Here is a 22009-nt window from a genome sequence, read left to right as displayed (position 1 = left end):
AAGTACCATCCTCCATCATGGTGAAGTGTCTATTAACAGTTCAGTATTACTACGAAATATACTGTGTTCTTATTGGATTATTCTGCAGCACACTATTTACATCCAATGCCATTTATCAGTACCAATGCAGGAAGTAGTATGTCATGTGGAGGTGCAGGTAGCCGTTGGGCATGCAACATGTCTAACTGAATCCCATCATATTTTGTGACATGGCTTTTAAAAAAGAAAACATAACCATAATCTTTCCCTGACCGTAACATAACCAAATCATAGTTCCCATGCAAGGATGTCATAGAACTGAATAATAATAAAAAAACAAACAGAATTACTGTCTTGCGTTTGTATGCCATCATTAATCAGTCAAGTTGTAGTTTACATTCATGTCTGTGCAAAATGTCATCACTTGATCATTTTAACCTATTAGACATTTGTGTGAAATTGCCATAATTAGCATGTGAATTCTTGAGATATTGCCAAAAAAGTGTTTTGTGAAGTCACAAAGACCTTTGACCGCCATCAAACTTTTGAGCCAAATTTGAAGAAATTTGGCACAAACAACCTTTAAACACCAAAATCCAATCAGGTCATCCTTGAGTTCAAGTGGACGTTTTTGCCAAATTTGAGGAATTCCCTCCAGGTGTTCATGAGATATCACGTTCATGAAAATGGTACGTACATACTTACGGACTGACAGACGAACAGACAACCTGAAATCATAATTCCTCCAGTCACGGCTAACACTGGCATGGAGGCATAAAAACAATGGCATTGAGCGTTCAAAAATGTTGTCACCGGATGTAATTCAGGGTTTTGCAGAATTGACCAATAGCAACTTTATATCTGGTAATAGGTTTGAAGTAAATTAATATTTTAACGTATATTAATTTGTATAGTGGGAAATTAAAAACTGTAAATAATATAAAAAATAGCTTTATTCATTCATGTTCTGGCTTCTCCTGCTTTGCGGTAATTGTGGACATGTATGTCTTACCTGAAAGGTAGATTAGGTGCAATCCACTTAACAAAAAAGGGTCAAAAATTCCATTATTAAAATGTAAAAAAAAAATAGTCAGAATATGTGCACTTTTAGATCGGTGTATAGAGGTAGGATTTCATAAAATGTAGGCAGCAGGGCTTCTTCAGAGCTTATGATCTTCATGATAAAAAAAAAAATTGTATTTCCTACTGAATGTGTACTTGTGTACTGAGGCTAAAAGCAATATCTTCAGCTGCAAAAAATAAATGGAGTCAATGGAAAGTCAGCCAGCACTTTTTCTCATTACCTGTGAAATAATCCGTCAGCATCAACTGACAAAAGCGATTACTGTCTTATAAGGCGAGGCAGACACGGAGCCTGGTGTGTATATTGTGAATTTTGACAGGACAGCAAACCTTGTGAATGGTGAAGTTTTATTCTAGTCGCTCTACAGAGAGAGGGAGAGAAAGAGAGAGATAGAAAGAGAGAGAGATAGAGAAACAGTGCCACTGTACAGAAGAGCTCCTGTGAAATTCACACAAAAAATATTGTTTTTACTCTTTATCATTTATAATTCTCCATGATGATGTATTCCAGTATGAATTTACAAGCGATGTATACAGGTGTCATTTCTAAATATATTCAAAATAGTTCCTTAAAAGTCTTTGAGGAAGTATTAGTTTAAAAAAAAGCTCTATTCTTACAGCAAACCATAAAGAAAGAGGTCTCGTATCTTTGGAGGGATAGCAGACTCAAAGTAGAGGGTTGCTTTTTTTCTTTTATCTTCTTTACAGTTGAAGTCCTGACTACACATGAAGGAGAGGGAAGAGAGAAGCAGAGCTGGTGATACAGTAATTCTCACCTGCCATTGGAGGAAGAGCAAGGATGTCCCGCCATACCGAACCAAGCCCTGACCCCTGACCCACGACCCCATTGGGCAGAACGTGGCCTGATAATGACCCGTCGGCCAATGAGGAAGTTGCACTAGAGTCAGGTCCTCGCCTTCTCCCCCAAAACAGCAGCAGCATCTTCATCGTTTTAAACATAGATCATTTTTTTTTCTCTCAAATATGTATATACTCACACCTGGTTACAACGCATTAGTGATCATAACATCATAACAAAAATAACAAACAAAAAAAATAAAGAAACATAAAACATTAAAATTGTTACATCTGGGGTTGCATGCCATCACCTCATTATTTATCATTAAATGTAATTAAAATACATTTTTGTCATTAAAAAGAGCAGGGTTGTCATCACAAGGGTGTGTCTGAGTGTGTGTGTGTGTGTGTGTTTGTGTGGTGTGTGTGTGTGTGTGTTTGAACATAAAACAGCATCAGTTTACATGACAGTTCTGTAAAAGTAGAACAAATAGAACAAATCGTCATGAGTTCATAAAACGCGAGGGTGCCGTTTGATATTTTTTTTACATGTGCATATTGTTCACTTGTCAGCTCACGCAAGCAGCATGTGGAGATAAATATGATAATAATAATAAATATGCAGATAAGATGCAAAAAAAGACAAATGTTGCTCGTCAGTCAACATTGGGTAAGCTGATTTGGGAAGCAAGGAGAGGTTCACTGCAGTATTCCAAGAGTAGAAAAGGGCGATATAACCGTGGTTGTTAGAGATGGAGCTTCAATTCGAAACACTGGCTAATGCAGTCGGCTGCCATTAAAAAGCATGGAGAGAAAAGAGAGAGATTCCTGTTTGAGGGTAGCTTTTCAAAATTTGGACGTTCAAGTAACATCCTTCATTGTGTCAAGGGTGCACGCAACACACCCCTCACTGAGCGATCTAAGCCCTCTAACCGTCATCCCTCCTTCTCTTCCTCTTCTTCTCTCTTTACTTGGGTTGCATGAGTTCGGGCAAAGTGCCGAACTGGAAGACCTAGGACTGGTAAACATCAAAAGGAGAAAAGTTTGATTCTGCTTTGCGGCCGCTATAAATCTTGTTGTTTTTCTTTTTTTTTTTCTTTATAAAGGTTTTTTTCTACAAAAAAAAAAAAATCTGCGCCGCATCCTGTTCTGTTGCTACTGTTGAAGCTCCCCCAAAACGCACAGAATCATCCTGAGGTATTTTATTTGATACAATTTGGCTTTGTGAATCCAATCAATCAAGCAAATCAGTTAAGATGGTTACATGATTTTTTTTTTTTTTTCTTTTAACTGTACAATTTGTACAACATAATGCTACAAAAAAAAAGTGTTTTCGTGGGCACGCGTGGACATGGAAGAATGTGCATGTGCAAGTCTTTTTCTGCAAAGTGTTATCAAAAAAGAACAAAGAAATGCATAAACAATCAGTTTAGGAACCAAAAGTTCTGGTTAAGACTTCAAGCTTACCCCGAGTTCTGCCATGCACACACCTTACACAACTTACTCCACACTAAGATGGATACATGATTGATGAGCACATAACAGTGGAGCCTCCTCGGCTCCATCCCTCTCCATCTTGCTTCGCCCACCCCATCCCACACCCCACCCAAACAACACTATGTAGGTAAACAAGGGATCCATCTCAAGTAGTCTTCAGATCCTCAAGAGCCCTGGTTGACAGTGGATCAACAGTAATTGATGATCAATAGTTGTTAACACAATCCCCAGTGATTAGATAGCACTGCTACTGCTGTACCTATCAACCAACCAAGGTTCCATTCTACAAAAAAACTAAAGAAATAAAGTGAAGTACTTCTATAGTCATCCAACACTCAAGTGATGTGTCATGTTGATCGAGGAAGGGAAGTAGGAAGGAAGAAAGAAGGAAGGAATCGTCAGTGTTTTTTTTATAGCTAATACCCTGTTTCTCAGTGGCAGGGAGGTCAAAAGACAAAAACACATCAGCGCCCACCCCATCCCCGACTCAGACAAGGTGGTGGTGGTGGACACAGTTGTCATTTCATCTTTTTCTCACCCTTGTTTATATCCTCTTTGCTCTCTTCCCTTCCGCCATTTTCTCGCTCTTTTGCAGCAGGATGACGCTGATTTACACTGACTTACTAAGCAGAAAGTTCAAGGATAAAGGTTTCGATTGTACAAGTATCCATCCACCATATCTCGCGAGACACAGTCCCTTTTTCAAAAAACATGTAAAATACGTGTCTGAGAGTGTATTTTGTGTGTATTTTGTCTTCTCCGACACAGAAACAAATCAACACATGCAAAATAATCTACTACTCTTGATGGTATTTTTCAGAAAGCTATGCTTTTTTCAAAAGCAAATGTGGGAGAGAGGTTTTAAAACTAATGGCTATTGTGCTACCAAATAAGCAAACACTAAAATCCTACATAGGGGGATCCGGATGCCAGAATCCCTAATAAATCTTATAGTTTAATAGAATAAAAAAGCAATACTTTGCAATTATTTTTCTATGTGCAGAGCCATAAATGAAATGCCCATCAATTGCCTCAGGTTTCCCTGCTCGTGTGTCCTTCTATCAGTCATTTCGTCAGTTTGTCTTTTTTATCTGTCAGTCTGTAAACATTATTCATTGATAGCACCTACATTACTCTCAGCTTCTTGTCACTATCATGTCCCTTAGCATGGGCTTAACATACAAAACCAAATTCTGACCAAGCACACCGATAGCTTACTGCCAAAAACTACTGGAGGCTCCTCTCTGTGCCATTAAGCCGCCCATCTCCTTTCTCCCTCTCTCTCCTCTTGCACTGCCAGGTGTCTCGGTGGCCATATTTGTCAGAGTAACAAGCAGCAGACCGTTGGACTAGCTCACTGTGACGCCTCTGCCCTCCTGGGACGCCTCCATGTCTGGCTGCGACATCAAACGTGCCCATCTGGTCTCTCTGTCAGGCCTGTTCTCCTCAACTAGCGAGCCGCAAGCTTGACAGTGGAGGTGGAAAGGAAAAAGGGGGGAAGGAGGAGGGGTTTTCTCCTCTCTCTCTCTCCCTCTAATTCCCCTCTCATATAATTTCTCCCATCCACCTCTCCACTTCCTCACACATTTCCATCACAAATCAACTGCCTCCTTCCCAACAACGCCTGTAGGAGTCCTCCTTTACTGTAACTAAGGCCTTCTCTGTCCCACTAATGGGACTATGACATTTCCTAAACCTTTTTAAAACCTACGGGGTAAATGATTCCCCTCTCCTTTACACCAGGATACCTTATGGCAGCGTGCTGGCCATGCAGCCAACTCATTGGTACATGGCAGAGGATGGACAAAAATGGTGATATCATCTGCAAAGAGAGTAGTAGTAGTAGTAGTACCGTCATACCCAAGTGGGCACGAGTTCTTTTGGATTACAATGTCGAAGAGAAGAAGAAAAATGTGGCTATGGCATCCCTTGGTGGATAACATAGTTGATAAATTATAATACAAACCCAGAGAGCAGTAAGGAGGAGAGAACACATTATTTCTTATGTCAACTAAACATCTGACTCCAGACTGGGGATTTTTTTATACACCCGTCTATTGCTGAACTGGGCTGAGTTTAGGACGCCACGTGGGGCCGGGTATGCACTAGTCTTATTGGCTGAGTAAGGCATCACATGCTCTTTATTGTACATGTCATTGGCTATCCGCCCGTCCCGTGAGCAGTATGAAGTGGTGGACTTAACGGAAGAGCGGAGATTGTTCGCATCGTTGCGTGTTTTGATGGGGGGCGCTCCGACGACCGCTGCAGGCGAGGCCACCGCCAGCTGTTTGTAAATATCAGAGGAGCTACGCCCATGGACCAGTCTGCTGCTGGTGTCATCCCTCAGCGAGTGGCTGAGGAAAGGGTTATCCGAGCCATGGGCCGGGTACAGGGACTTGCTCCTCTTGCTCTCCTCCAGGTTGTGGTTAAACATCATCGATTTGGATCCAGTGCCAAACAGTCTGCCGGAGTAGGGACGCATGCCGAAGAGGTTCGCGTAGTGCGAGTCAGATGCGGAGTCCAAGAAGCGATCCTTCTCCTTGAGGCTGACGCTGCGCGCCGGTCGACCCAGGTCTACATCCTTGGGCTTTTCTAGCATGATGTTGTCAAAGGAGTGCTGCCGACTCAGCCTCAAGCGGTTTCTCTTTTGAACATGCGGCCCATCTGTCTGTGGCCAATACAGACCAAACATTTCGTCTGGCTCCTGCTGCTGTTGGTGGTGCAAGGTGGGACTGACCAAGGGGTCTGCAAGGAGCTGGTCCTCACTAATGTCATACAGGTTGGCTGTGTGGAGGCATGCTTCACACCGATTATAGGGTGAGCGTGTGGCAGAAGCTGCAACAGGTACAGCAGGTGTGTACGGCCCTACTGGTGGGTAGCCAGTGGGCACTTTGGACAAGCAGGAACGGCAGTGTGTCTGTTTGTAGCGATCAATGGTTTCATGTGGGGACATGACAATGTTTTTCTCTTTCATGCTGTAGTGTTTAGAGTAAGCTGGGTCTGGTAGAAGATCGGAGTCGGTGTGATGCAAAGGCGAGGAGTTCAGATGAATGATGGGCTGCTCACACTTCCGATAGTTGTCACTGTGGTCGGAGTAAATCTCGGGATAATCCAAATCGTCTGCAGCGAGGCCGCGACTCTCACGGTAGTGAATGGGGTCTGAGTGCAGGCTCAGCTCTCGGTCTGAGTCGATAGTGTAAATTTTCTCTCCTCCTACTCCTCTCCCGGTTTGGTTGGGTACACCGGTGACCTGCTTAGTTTTTAAGTAGGACAGCTCCACCTCACTGCAGTCCCTTGGGTATTTCGACGGCACAGATCTTTTTTTTAAGTTGTCCTTGGGCTTCAGGTGCTTGTTGTTTTCTGGGTCCTTGTAGGAGGCTGCCCTGCTGGAACAGTCGGAGATGTCAGAGTGGGCCGCGTCCTCGGGGAGGTAGCGCTGCGTCTTCATCGACATTCGTGGGTCTGGCATCAGCATGTCAGGCATCGGAGGGGGTCCAGGAGGCACCGAACGAAGCGTGTCCACTGACTTCTTCCACAGGGTCCGGGGCGGCTTGGCGTTGGACTGGACTGAGTCGGCAGTCACTGCAACCTCAACGGTGTTGGGATTGGCATCGTTCAGGGTCAGAGGATGCTGGCCTCCCTGGAAGATGTAGTTGTTCAGGTGGTCTTTGTGGCGGTTAGCAAGATAAGACTGCAGGTCACCAGTATCCCCATAGATCATATCTTTGGGAGCGTAGCTTCGGTTGTCAGCATAGATGAAGTTGCCCTTCTCTGCCATCATGTCCATGATCATGGGACCAGCTGAGTGCATGAACTCCCGTTTGGGCGAGTTCATGTGGGAGCCACCCAGGTTAGACATGTTGGTCATATGTTTGGCTGATTTAATGAGCTTAAGCATTTTGTCCTGGGGGCTAAAGTCCAGATCTGACTTTTTCTTCATGTCAATGTGGACTCCATGGATGCAACTCCAGATTCCCTGCATGGTGACATATGGATGGCCAAGTGGAATGGAGGAGGGGAAGTCATATACAAAATGAGGAAGGGTAGCCGGACAAAAAATGATGGAAAGGCATAAAATGGAAAAGAGGGAGAATGAAACGTAAAGATGGATTGAGAGAGAAATGGAGAGAGACAAACAAAATAATTATTGCTTATCTACTCTGGCCAAACATATTTGTGGTCTGTATGTTTTATTGAATTTATGAAATTGGTCTTTTATCACCATGAACACAAACTTGAAACATTATTAAATTAGGCTTTCTTTCATTTCCTCTGAAACATTGTTCAGTTTATAAAGAAAATCAAACTGCGCAATTCAGTAAAGATGTGAATTTGCTGTGTTTAAGATATGAATCTTCTGAACAACCATGTATGATTGATATAAGAGGATGGTGCAATAAAAAACACATAATTCATTCTTAAGTAAAAAGGATTCCAAATGAATCATAAACACAAACACCAGGACGACAAAAAACACCCACAGAATGTTGCTCAAAAATGAACCCAACCAGGTTAAATGCAGTCTCTAGCCCCACCAGTATTCTAAAAGGGACACATAGACCAAATAGGATGCAATGCTCCATCGATTTAGCAGTAAAACTGTTTGCAAAGGTGTACCAGTTTCTTACAGTTAGTAGAACTCAAAACCTGAAACCTGAAAACATGACAAACTGATTGCAATACAGTATCTCTCAGCTCTATGCCCCGAGCCTCCCTCAGACGCACTCCAAGCGTGACATTTTTTGAGAGGAAACAAGATAAATTAGCATCAATACAACTGTGAGGGAGGCTAATAAAGACAGTCTTTTTATTTGGACTAACAGCCAAACAAGAGCTGCCAACATACGTAACAGCTAACAGTAATAACACAGAGCTCTCATTTGACGGTTCAAAGAACAAAGGCAATCTTTTTCCCTAACCATTTCCCCAGCTCACAAATACATCCTTAAAAAGCGTTCATCACGGTAACAAATTCAAAGTGCTTTTTGGTTCAGCACACATTTTGTGAAGCTTATCAACACAATGTAGGCCATTAAGGATGTCTTTAGCCCTAAATCACTCTTGAGAATGGCTCTGAAATCAAGTACTTCACTTTATCTTCTCTAAAAGTTTTTGTCTCCTCACTACCCCCCTCTGTTAACTTTGAAAACAGAGTCAGCCTCGAAAATAGTGCAGAGACACTGCAGTGCTTTTAGGGATGCACGTCCATGTCTTCTGTTCTCACACACAACAAGGGAGAATGCTGACCTTTCAGAACAGAATGAGAGAGAATAGATTGATTTAGCGTGGGCTGCCGTGATTTCACCCAAAAACATGCTGCAATTAGGATCTATTTTTGTCGATATGCAGGGCTGCCTCGTGATCCCCCCTCCCGTCTACATCCCCATCCTCCTTTGTGCAGCCCTCCCCCCCTTGCTTCGCTCAGTTTCTTAGTTTAATAGTAGCTCTCTTCCTCTCAATTTCTGTGTGCTCGTGTTCATACTTGCTCTGCTCTCTTGTAATGCTGATAGAAAATAGGACCACGATAGGCCTGTCTGACCCCAATAATGCAGCATTAACCCCCAGTATAGTTGCAGAGCTTCGTTCCACTTTATAGCCTTGAACACGACCACTGTTAACCCAGTCAGACCACCTCAGGCCCAGATATTCACACAGCTACAAACTCGCATATGTACACACTCAATGGCCTGTTTCTGTGAGTTGACTATTGGGCCAAATTTAAGACCGTTGTTTTGATTAAAAACTAAATTCTGTGTAAAGCTGTAGCAGGTTTCTTGTTCTCCCAAGCCCAACAAAGGCTAAAGAATGCTTGTAGAACGAGCCTGCACATGCAAACATACACCTTCTATAAACAAGCCGGTCCTTACCCGACTGATGGAGAAAAGAAGTCCGGGCGTGCCGGTGCAGACCCCAGTGAAGCAGTATCGAAGCCTCCAGTAGAAGAGATGCTCAGAGACAAAGGTGATGAGGGAGAGCCCCATCGCCGTGGCCAGCATGTAGAAGACCCCAGCCATGTTGTCCACATCTAGCTGACTGGACATCACCTCATTCTTCTCATTGTGGCAAATTCCTGTCAGCCACTGGGCTTCCAGTTCCTCCATCTCACCTGAAAAGCAAAAGAACAGAGAGAGGCTCAAATCCTTTACTGAACGGCTCATTGGGGTTTGAGAAAGCCTCAACTGGTGGGCAACCTCCGGGTCTGAGAAGCGAAGCCAATGCGGAAGTGCCTTAAAGTGGCATTCTTTCTAATAGCCAGCAGGGGGCGACTCCTCTGGTTGCAAAAAGAAGTCTGATTGTATAGAAGTCTATGAGAAAATGAGCCTACTTCTCACTTGATTTATTACCTCAGTAAACATTGTAAACATGAGTTTATGGTCTCAATCGCTAGTTTCAAGTCTTCTTCAATACAGCATGATGTTCATTTAGTAAATTATGGTCCCATTTAGAGTCAAATAGACCATAAAGCAGGGTATGCTTTAGGGCGTGGCTACCTTGTGATTGACAGGTCGCTACCACGGCGTTGTCCGGTCTGGGAGTTGTCCGTGTTTTCTTCTTACAACTGTGGCTCTTTCAGAGTTGGATTTCAGTTCATGAAAGTTAATTATAACCTTTTTGGTCGCCTGAAAATGTCTTGTTCAGAGTTCGGTTGTACGTAGCTCCACCCTCTCATGTCACTTCTAATTCTAAAATACCAAAATGGTGACGGCCAAAATAACTAGAAGGTCCGAGGCTTCAAAATGGCAGTCCACAAACTAATGGGTGACATCACAGTGACTAAATCCACTTCTTATATACAGTCTATGGCCTGAGCCAATTACATTTTAATGGTAGACATACAGTATGTTTATACTCTGATACTACATTATATGAGACATGGATTTACATTTAGAATAACTTAGTTATTGTGTTTGTACATAAAAAACACCCTGTCAAAGCGGATGTGTACTTGCATTTTAAATTTGTATTTGTTTTAAAGTTACTATGAGGAATTTTCCTTTTGTGTTGATTTTGGCGGTCCCTGTGGACAGAAGCGGTAGTGTTTCCAAGCACCAGAGTCCCTTTACAGAAAGAAATAGCCAACCTTCTCAATGATGGTCTTGTTTACTTATGTAAGTCATAGGCATCAGTATTCAATTTAGACTGTTTCATAACCAGTTAAAAGTACCTTGTAGTAACTTTAAATAAATTAATGGTAAATGGTGATATCATCTGCAAAGAGAGTCATAATTAGTATTATTTTAAAAGCAGATGCAAGGTACTATATGGTATTCTAAGTTGTATTTCAGTGTAGTTTTTGAACCCCAAAAAAGAATAATGTCTGTTGAGATTTTTCATGTATTTGCACTAAAATCTCATAATAGTGAGATCTAAAGATACTTGACTGTGGCAAATATTTTGTCTGCTTTTGGGTGAATTCAGTTTTGAAATATCTGTGTCAGGCTATAAAGGTTGAATACTAATATATTTCTTGAATTGTTTGGTTTTTCAGGTTGTTGTTTAAAATAAATATCTTTGGGCATCACCAGCCACTGGATAATGTTGCCTGATAGGGCAAAGAGATTGTTTCTTTAGTGTTAATGAAAGAAAGGTAGAAAGCAACAAAGACCTTATCTTTTCTCATCCCTCACTCTGTGTTCCCTTCCCTCAGTATCCCCCCCCCCACCTCTTCCCTCCCTCTCTGGCTTCCTCTGTGACATTTGGCGCGTGGCTAATCCAATCTGTGTCATTCAGGGAAGGATAACTAAGGCTGCTAGTGGGGAAAGACAAATATCATGGTGGTGTTCAGCTAGATGTCTTGAGGGTGCAGACTCACTAAGACATCATTAAACCTTTTGGACAATTGAAGAGAATTTGTCTCCTTTTAGATTCGCAAATACACTAATAGATGTAGCCACGGTGCATATTTTTTAATACGACAGTATGACATGCTTGGAATTAGCAGCCAAAGAGAATGAAGATAAATGAGGTATTTAGGTATCAACAGGTCGTTTTGTCTCTTTTTTATTTTTTTTTTTAAATCGACTGCATTCAAGGGGAAAGCTCTGGGGAGTGTCTGCACTGTTGCTCTGACTCCGGGGCTAAGTATTGCTGAAATTCAAATTTTGTTCTCTTTCCAGCAGTCAGACGGCTCAAGAAATAGTCTGGTGACCAGTCGGTTGGAACACAGGAACACAAGTCTCTACACGTTTCATGTACACTTTCAGGGCTTTTACAAATGTTTGAACTTGAAGTATCTAGGACTAGGAAGAAAAAAAAGCATTTAGTTCAAGCGGTTTGAGTGCAGTAACAAAACTTTGTGCAATTCTGTCTTTTCCATTACATTATTATGAACCACAAACACGAAATCCATTCCAGTTCAGGACATTCGCTTAATGCGAAAGTTCCTTCAGAGTGCTTATCTGCAGTTTGAAATAACTCTACCTCATGAATGGTCGAGCACAAATAGTTCCAGACCCTGACTGGAGGATATTTAGGTCTAACAGATGACAATCTTTCTACACTGTCAAAGCGTATGAATTTGGACTATTGCTGCCGCTCCAAGATGGGTACATCTGATCAGGATTGTGCTGTCTGAAACTAGGATTAAACTAGTAGTAAAAGCACAAATTTGGTACATTTCCACATTATTGTCAGACAGGTACTGTAAGACAACTGTATTCTAATTATATGTTTATTTTGTAATATTTTGTAATTTCTTTTAACCCTTAAAGGGCACATATCATGAAAAACTCACTTTTTCAGTGCTTGTGCAAACATTTGGGTATCTGGAGTAGCTACCAACCCACAAGCTGTGAAATAAGACAACCCAGTTACATCTAGCTCAGAAAACATGTGATGCAACAACACATTCAGATTTGGCTCCCATCCTATGTCACATGCCGGCTCATTTGAATACAGTATACCCCCCACAGCTTGGGAACTGCCTTTGCAAAGGTGAGTCATATTTGTCTCACAGGCAAATCAGAGCAGACTGGGCTTTTTCGGGAGGGAGGCTTAAAGAGACAGGCTCTAAAGGCCAAGACACACCAAACCGACATTAACGAACTAGCGGCGATGAAGGCCAACTGCTGTGCCGCTTCACGTTGCCTATGTCTTGGCCAACAAGTTGCACTTCAACACAGTGCAAAGACTACAGCCGATGGCCAGTTAGCACGTACCGTACGTTTTGCACCTGTGCGAGATGTAATAACTCTCAATACCAGCAGGTCGCGGTAGTCTGTATTCGTCATTCAAGAAGGGAAACCGGAAGACCGAGGACGACCATTTTCACACCCCTCTCACTCACAACTTAGCTTCATTCCAGATGGCCATGTCGCTGTGAAAATATCCGTGTATTGGAGTGATCAGATGAGATGAAGATGAAAAATTAGAGGAGCCTTCTGTGTGTGCCCTCTTGACTTTACTCATTGGCCTGCTTTCCTCACTTCCGTATCTCTCCTCGTGCACTTATTCTCTTAAGCTGATCAGCCAATCAGACGGATTTCTCTCACCGATGAGCTCCACCGTTGATCAACATTCTGAATCGTCCAAAAAAACTCCAAAACGGGCAAACTAGAGCTGTAAAAACTAGGCCGACAGATGCTCACCGTCGGCTTAGTGCATCAGGGCCTTAAAATTGAACGTTTCAGACAGAAGGTGAATACAGTTATACTCAGACGGACAGTATGAGAAAATGCATATGTTTTTTGAACATTAAAGCATGTAAATATGTTCTAGTAAAAAGCCAAAATACAAGTATGAACCTGGAAATGAGCATGATATGTCCCCTTTAAAGAAGAGGTATGACCTGCAGTTGCCTTTGCTATCTCTGTGCCAGACTGTGTGTTTCCAGACAGACTGTTTTGTCTTTGTCTGTCTGTTTGTTCTTCACCTTCTTCCACTCTACCCTGAACACATCTTCTCTCTGTCCGTGAAAAGCCATATGCTCTCCACCCACATTGTGTCTATCTGATCAAGTGGCATCTGCCAAGACACAGAGTCACTGTCATCTATCAAGGAACTGCCCTCCTCTCACTCTCCATCTCTCTCTCTCTCTCTACCTGACACACAGTCTTTCCTTGTCTTCCTCTCGTCCCGTGACTCTGCCTCCAGTCTTTCCTTATCTTCCTCTTGTCCAGTGCTCCCTGCCTCCAGTCTTTCCTCGTCTTCCTCTCGTCCCATGCTCCCTACCTCCAGTCTTTCCTTATCTTCCTCTCGTCCCGTGCTCCCTACCTCCAGTCTTTCCTTGTCTTCCTCTCGTCCCGTGCTCCCTGCCTCCAGTCTTTCCTTATCTTCCTCTCGTCCCGTGCTCCCTACCTCCAGTCTTTCATTGTCTTCCTCTCGTCCCGTGCTCCCTACCTCCAGTCTTTCCTTGTCTTCCTCTCGTCCCGTGCTCCCTGCCTCCAGTCTTTCCTTGTCTTCCTCTCGTCCCGTGCTCCCTGCCCCATCCTCTCTTTGACCTCTCTCTGGCCATCACACAAGTGCACTGTCTCCGTTTGTCTGTCTCTCTCATCACGTAGTTTGTCCATCCATCCGTTTCCTCCCTCTCTTCCTGTCACACAATTTCTTTGCAGTTCTTTTTTCTCCTTATCCCCCAGTCACTTACCTCTTTTTCCCTTTATGACTTTATCTCTCTCTTTTTTTTTTACAACAATGCTGAAGGTATGAGCATGGTGCAAAGACGGTACAGATTTCAAACACCCTCGGTGCATACTTGCATCGAATGACTCTGCTAAAAAGCGTAAAAAAAAATTGGATGGGATTATTAATGGGGAGAAGAAAACTAAGCAAAACTAAAAAACACTGAACCAGATGTTTTTCAAAAATCATCCGGCCGTGAAATATGATGGAGTGTGGCCTGTGTGCTCTGCGGCCCTGATAAGATTTGGTTAGAGAGGATTATTGTGACACCAATGTTCATTTAATCAACTTCAGTGCACTTAATGTGAGTGGCTGTGAACACTTGCATCAGCAAAATGCTTTCGATGTAAAATGTAAATGAATCTGTCACTAAAAGCTCGAGCCGTCTCACTTTCGCTCTGTTTTGCAGTTGGAAATTGTTTATGTAAGAACTTCTGAAGCTACTGTAATAAAGGAATGTGGTGATTCAGATAGAGTAATGCTTACACACACACACACACACACACACACACACACACAACACAGAGATCTGGTGCTGCAGAGAGGAATATATTAGAATAACTTACACACTCTGCCCTCTGTTTAGAGCAGCCTTTTGTGTCCAGAATAACATCAAAGGACTATTTATACTTCACTGCTTTCCCTTTGTGCTGTCAGCAGACAAGCCAGTAGAGATGAGTGTGTATGTGTATATGTGTGTGCATGAATTACAATTCTGGCGAAGGAACAATGTAACCTTTTGCCAGCATGTATGGTGTCATGCACTTTGAATTTGTGTATGAGAACGCCGCGCGAGTGTGTTTCTCACCATCTCCGATGATGGCCAGGATAGCCAGATCCACCTGTCGTTTCCAGTAGGAGCCCTTCTGTAGAGCGATGCCGTAGCCCGTGGTAGCGAAGATGTACCTGAACGCATCCAAACGCACACACACGCACACAGAAAACACATATTTTAACCTTTAAACAAACATTCTCACCTTTATTCCTCCAGATGGTGTCACTGTGATTAAAAAATATCTTTAGGGAGATACCTCATGCATAGTGATTCATATAAATGTCATGAAGGGGAAATTTAGGTCACAATTAATATCACTAAAACAAAAAAAGTTTGGTTGGGGCCCAAAGTGTGCCCCCAAAGGGTAGGTTTGCATTTTCTTAAGTCTGTACTATAACAATACTGCCCCATATGTACATTGAAACACTGTTGGCCGCTTAATCATCCCTCCGCTTCATACTGGCCTTGAAGAGGTCCCTTCTTAAAGCAATTTAGTGTTCAGTTGCTTTATAAATGGATCTCTTGGCAGCCAGTGTGGAGAAGAGGAACAATTGACAATGACCAATTATACTTACAATGTGCATATGGGCACGTGGGTGTTGTTTTAAGACCGACTTAAAAAAAAAAATACCTACCCATCCATTGAATAATGTTTCTTTTTTTCATGCAATAACAATCCATGTGTCTCATATTTATCCACTTTTACTGTGCAATGAATGCTGCCTATTCTTTCTAAAACAAATGTTATACTCATTAAAACATACAGTATTTAGTGAATTTGAATGTCAATCAAACTGATGTGGTCACATAAATGCTCTCTGGCACCTGAAAACAGTGGTCTTGAGACCAGTGGACCTGGAGTCTCCGCTGGTTTCTGGGCAACAGGTCCAGACCAAGGAATAGTTTGGCACATTACCCTCCGTAAAAAACGCTGGTTTGTTGTTTTTACTCTTCGTTTTTAAAGGTGCAGTGTGTAACATCTGGCGGCATCTAGCGGTGAGGTTGTAGATTGAAACCTCGTTTGTACATAAATTAATGCTGCAGCTCCTCAAGACCAACAGAGGTTTTACGCGTTTTGTTTCCCGCCGGCTGAGTGGAGTGAAGGGTGTTAACTCCGGAGGGAGTAACGTTATCGACTCCGGTCCAAGCAGGACAAGTTAACACAGTGGTTTGTCCGTTCTGGGCTACTGTAGAAACATGGTGGTCGTCTCCGTGAAGAGGACCCGCTCCCTATGTAGATATAAACGGCTCATTTTAAGGTTACAAAACAATTCTTATTTTCAGATGATTATACACTAAAGAAATCATACTTATTAATACAAATGAGTTAAAATGAAAATACTTATTATTATTATTGTAAGAGAGGGGTTGACCCAAGCCTATATTATAATGGCCCAGGGGACCAACAGCGACAGATCTACCAACCAATCACAGGTGATTTTTCTTGATTGTTGTTTCATCCAATGCCGGAGCGAGGGATGTTCTAGCCTGGTAATTTCACTGCTTTTCAGATGCTAATTACAGTCAGGGAAGATCTGGCCTCCGCCACCCCTCCCAATTTATGGCACAGGCAAATGCGGAGTTCACAGCCTGTAAACTGCCGTTAACTTTCGGGAATTATTGAAGTTTGTGGGCGTTCACAGGGCTGAAAATCTGTTTTTTCATGCAGTGATATTCTATTTTTTTTCCAGTAGGTGGCCCTAAATGCTACACCCTGTTCCTTTAAACAAACGAGATACAACGTGTGAATTATTGATTTTTGATTATTTTGTTACCTTCTGACAGAGGCAGGCTAGCCGTTTCCCCTTGTTTTCAGTCTTTGTGCTAAACTAAGTTAGCAGGCTGCCGGTGGTAGCTTCATACTTACTGTACAGACATGAAGGTGGTTGATCTTCTCATCTGACTCTCAGTAAGAAAGCGATTAAGCGTATTTCCCAAAAATCTCCAACTTTTACTTTTCACTTTTTTTATGTGTGAGAGCACAGAACTTAATAAATAAGCAATTTCAGAATCCATGCGGCTTGTATTTACATATATATATGTGCATTACAAGCATAAACAAACCCTTTAGGCAACTTTACACAATGGTTTGGACCAAAGAATGGCAGGAGCAGACCATGACGTGAAGACAATCCACACTTAAAAGTGTCTTTTTTAAAAGAATTAAAGCTTTGGTTACCCGCTGCCAATGGTCACCAGCTTACATCCCTCATCTCTGCCGGCCATGTAGTTCAACACTGCAGCATCGTATATGAATGCGTCCAGTTTCCTGCAAAGGAGGAGAAAAAAGAACAGAGGAAAGAGACAGAAGAAAACAGACAGAAGGAGGGGATGAAGATGCATGAGGGGGTTTCAATTTTTTTTTTTTTTTTTAAAGAGAGTGAGTGAGAAGTGCACAGGAGGAGACAGAGAGCAGAAGAGGGGCTTATTTTTCAGAATGTGTTGTTTGCGGATCAATTCTAAAGTGTTAAATCATCTCCAATAGGGCGGCAATCCAAGCGTAACCAAACACACAGAGGACACAGCGGGGAGTGGCTGCGGTTCAATACAGCACGCTTCACTGATGATAGGACCTTGGAGGCACATGGACGACCTAAACAAACTTTAGACAGACACAAACATTTACACTGTCTCTCTCTCTCTCTGCCTTCGTCCACACACAAACATAAATAAGCAGGTTGCGAAGCGGAACGTACAAACTAAAAGATCCCAGACTCAGACTGACATTTTCAATGTAACTGATGCCATCACTAACCGCTGCACTCTCGCTCTCTCTGTGCCCGCTCACACACACACACATACACACATTACATATACACACAGAGAGCCCTGCTAATAGTGCAGTGACTGGCTGGCATTTACTGAATGTCAGATCCAGCCCTCTAACGGAGGCTCACAGCCGATAGTTCAGCTGTGTAATTAGCTTAACCCAGCACTGGCTCCATCCACACGCAGGCTGTGTGTCCAAACATGTCGGGAAACCAGGCGTGTATGTGTGTGTGTGAGTACACTTCAGTATGAGTGTGATTGTGCACACGTGGCTGCGCACTGGTGAGCTTAGATTTGTGCGCGTATGTTTGTAGACGCGAGCCAGACATACTGTGGCTCTAATGGCTTGGAGAGGGATTCAGCCATCACAATCTGTCACACCGTTATTTGGGTGAATAAAAATGTTGCAGCACAGATTTTCTCGCCACTTTTCCATCTATACCTTTGAGTGTAATCTTTAACATGGCAAAATGACCATTTAGTGTGACTCCGAATCTTATTTTCCAGGGGGAAACTCTGTGGCGCCGTACATCCAACAACCTGTGAGTTGAACTCCTGCACAAATAGCATCTGGACCCCAAAGAAAACATTTTAACAGAGCTGCGTTAGAAATTCTAATTCAGAAATTACTTCAAAAATTGTGAAATGTTTTCATGGCGTGACATTTTGCCCACATACAAAAAGAGAAAGACTTTTTTATGTCTAAAATTCGGTTTCACTTAAAGGGATGGTTCAGGTGTTTTGAAGTGGGGTTGTATGAGGTCATTAGGTACATCAATAGATGACGGTCAGCACGCTCCCAGTTTGGAGAAGCAGACAGGAGTTACCGCGCAGAACCAAAGCAATGTAATGCTGTGGACGGGGACGGCAGCAAAACATATTTTAGCCACCTAAAAGAAAGGCTCAACTAAAACAATCAATATTTAAGTGTACACTATATTTAGAATATTTTCACCGTTTTAGCTTGCCATCCCTTTAAAACATGCAAGCATGTCTACAGAATGACAAACAGCACTGCGTCACAAAAAGTCAAGGGGCTGGGTTGGTGAGAGAGATAATGAAATACAAACAGTTCAGGTCGAATGAGATGCCAAGACTCTTCACATTGAATATAATGGAAACACGGGAAAGGTACCAACAATAACTTCTCTGCCCTTCTGTATTTGCTTATTCAAAAATTTGAATCTGTACAGCATGCGACACAAGGTACAAGGTTTTCTACCTGCAGTGTGAGTTGGCATGTGTGTGACTTGTCAATGGAGTATGTTGCTTTTTTTTTTGCCAGACAACCCTGCACTTTTCTGCCAGTGGCCTTTGTATTGTGTTCCCCGCTGTGCCGACACAGTGGTCTCATTGAAAATGAATGAAGATGCTGTGTTTCCCTTGCAGCTGGCGTGTCAGTTTGGGCACTACACACCCTGTTGGCATTATGCAATGTTTTTGGAACAGGTATGAATGCATCAATATTAACACATATTTGTCATTAATTTACTTTTATAAAATATTCTGAACTTTGCTGGTGCTGTGAGTAATTTAGGTCCCCCGAAATGTATTCAAATCAAATCAATTCAACTCCCCTGGTGCGTATAGTTTTGGTTCTTGTGGCTGTAACAGATTTGGCGTGTAAAGCCTGTCAGCATTATGTGTGATCACAGCTAATCCAGCCATCGAGCCTCCAACAGCTGAACGCCGCAGTGTTGCTCATCTGCTAATACCACAGAATAGAATTATCAATGAGGGTATTACAGGCTGCACACACCTGCAGCTCACTGTGTGTGTGTACAGATGCACATGAGCAGTTGTGTTTTTAATTCTAAGCATTTCTCTTGTCATATTAGTGCACCCAGGTATGCATATTTGTGTGTGTGTGTGTGTGTTTACCTCTGTGCTGTATGTTAATACAACAACACAGGCGAGTGCAACTGAGAGTATTATAGATGCAGGAGTTGTTTAACCTGTATTTACGTGTTTACATACAGTTTACTTATGACTTATGGATGAGAAAGACGTATCTGCATAAAAATCATGGATCATGAATTACATCCTCATATTCGTTGCATTTGTATTCTTCAGTTTTTCCCCCTCTCTCCTCTCTCCTCTCTCTCTCTCTGCGAGGCAGACCGTCCTTCAAAGCTGAGAACTCTGATTGGATCCCACCCCATAGTTATTAACCAATCAGAAAAAAACTTCTTGTCGTATCACCTCATCAACCTTTTGTCCTTTATCAGGCACTTTCCACCATCCTTCCCTGCCATCTCTCCATTCCTTAATGTCTCTTCCTCCCCCTCCTCCTTTCCTGTCCCCTATACCTTCGTCTCCCTTCCCCTTCCCTCCTCTACTCTTTCCCTCAATTTCCCCTTCTTTCCTTTTCCGTTGCCCTTCCATTTTCATTCCATTACCGCTTTCTTCTTCTCTCGTCTCTTGGCCCTTTCCTCCCGTCCTCCACACTTGCTTCATTTCCTCCAATCAGGCATTTTGTCCTTGGCCTCCTACCCCGCCCCTTTTCCGCTTATTCCCATGTGATGCTGTGATGAGAGTCACCCCTCTGCCTCTTCTCCTCCCTTTCCCTTTCACTGCCTTTACCTCCACTTTTCTATCCATCCAACCCCAAATGATTCCACTCTTTCAGTCTGTCCTTGGCGATAAGCTGCCCCTCCCTCTCTCACACACACACACACACATAATATGGAAGTATATTGACGACAAAAGACCTAAGAGAGCACAAAACGAATTCTTTGCGCTACTCAGTCTGCAAGTCGACATTTGAGAGAGCACTGACACAGATTTAGAAGAACAGAATCAGATCTGGGAGAGCAATCCTCATCATGCACAGTCTCAATTTTCTCCAGCTGTTTTGGCTGCTTTATGAGCACTTTAGATCACAAGAGGTCGCTTATCAACCAATTTTGACTGGCAAGGACATCCGGATGTCAGGGTCATGTCTTTTTCAAGGTTAAAGTCTGCACAAAGAAAAAAAGCCTGCGGATAAAAGAAAAAAATGCTTTTGAATATATTGCTCCTCTATAAAGACTGATCGGCGACTATATGATTACTCAGGGACAAGATCTGAGTTACATATTTTATGCTAATATGCCTTATCGTTTAGCATACAATTCCAATTATTGAGGAACCGAATGCTGAATAAGACATTTTTAGGCAATTAACTTTCATTGTCTGAAAACACGCTGTGAAAGGGTTAAAAATCGGACAACGCCGTGGTAACGAACTGTCAATCACAAGGTAGCCACGCCCTAAAGCATACACTGCTTTATGGTCTATTTGACTCTAAATGGGACCAGATTCTGGCAAACCCCTTATCGCTGCCTAGTTTATTCGTACCGATACGTCAGATTTACACCGCCCCTATTATGAAATGATGGGCATTTCACTCAGAGGTGACAAAGTCCCTCATTCTTAAATGTTTTTCTCATAATGGCTGAAATCAATTATTAAGAAAAGCGGAAAAAGAAGATATAAGAAAACCCTTCGTCTGGTTCAGAGAGAATAATGCTATAAATAGAAGTTAACATGACGCTAGCTAGTAGTAGCTACTGATTGATTTGACCTTTAAAGTAACTGCCATAATGGCTTGAAAACTAGGTCACATGCCAACAAATTGAATGCAATTTTAATAATTTAGTGTGCATTTTGATTCTTAAGATAATGCATACATAAATCTAATTCTGCTCTTACAAATCCGTCCCTGTGCACTTGCAAAGGTTGACTTGCAGACTGAGTAGCGCTCAATTTAGTTTTGTGCTCTCTCAAATTTTTTTTGTCGTCAGTATGCTTCCATAACACAGCACACCACCACCACCAGTCCCATCGTAGAGACCAGACCAGTGCTAAAAATAGCTCTTGCTGTTCCCAATGAGGAAACCCATTCATCCCGAGTCTCAGAGGAGCTGTCACACACGGACACAAATGCGCGCACACACATACACACGTGATGGCAAGCACGCTCACAGACATGCAATTACACACACACACTCTTCTAGAGCGTTTTATGAGGTTGACAGGTGAATATTTTGCATCAGTGAAATAGTATTTGATCACGGATCAGTGATGGAATGCGCTTACTCGCAATCATGCACACACAGTGTTCCCTTACCCCGTTTTGAGGGTGACAAGTGCGTCCACGACTCCAGTTTGATGATATTTTATCATGTACTGGTGCATAGCGGGGTAGTTCTTCCTGATGTTCCTCTCTGTGGATCCGTTTGGAACCGTCCCGAAGCGGAACGGAGGCGAGTACGCGTACGGGTTCTGAAACTGTGGTGGAGGGAAGGTGGAGAGGAAAAATAGAGGGGGAAACAAAACATAAACACAGAGAGAAGCAGTGAGAGTCTGTGTGCTTCTGTGTTTCAAACTGTGTATATCATGGGTACCCACCCATGGGTGCAAGCACGAGATGGGCAGGTTATGCCAGTTGAGGAGATACTAGTCACAGTGAAGCGATGGACTAACTTTTCCCCAACTACCATCCCC

General features: G+C 42.7%; 1 protein-coding gene across 2 annotated transcripts in view; it reads right to left on the bottom strand.

Annotated features, from left to right (window-relative positions):
* Nucleotides 1-1402: 1402 nt before the first annotated feature.
* The window catches only part of grin2aa (glutamate receptor, ionotropic, N-methyl D-aspartate 2A, a), a 184357-nt gene continuing 163750 nt past the window's right edge, over nucleotides 1403-22009 (bottom strand). Inside the window, exons 10-14 of one of the 2 annotated variants that reach the window (XM_037791907.1) lie at nucleotides 21633-21793; nucleotides 16932-17021; nucleotides 14786-14883; nucleotides 9225-9463; nucleotides 1403-7333 (exon numbers count right to left, since the gene is read on the bottom strand). In XM_037791907.1, the coding sequence (XP_037647835.1) occupies nucleotides 5369-7333; nucleotides 9225-9463; nucleotides 14786-14883; nucleotides 16932-17021; nucleotides 21633-21793 (2553 nt within the window). In that variant the 3' untranslated portion in view covers nucleotides 1403-5368. The remainder of the gene's footprint in view (nucleotides 7334-9224; nucleotides 9464-14785; nucleotides 14884-16931; nucleotides 17022-21632; nucleotides 21794-22009) is intronic. The other variant, XM_037791906.1, reaches the window with a different exon arrangement.

This window comes from Sebastes umbrosus, chromosome 14, assembly GCF_015220745.1.
Source record: "Sebastes umbrosus isolate fSebUmb1 chromosome 14, fSebUmb1.pri, whole genome shotgun sequence".
NCBI classification, from domain to species: Eukaryota; Metazoa; Chordata; class Actinopteri; order Perciformes; family Sebastidae; genus Sebastes; species Sebastes umbrosus.
The sequence above is the reverse complement of the archived record's forward strand: the minus strand, read 5'-3'. Positions and strand labels throughout refer to the sequence as shown.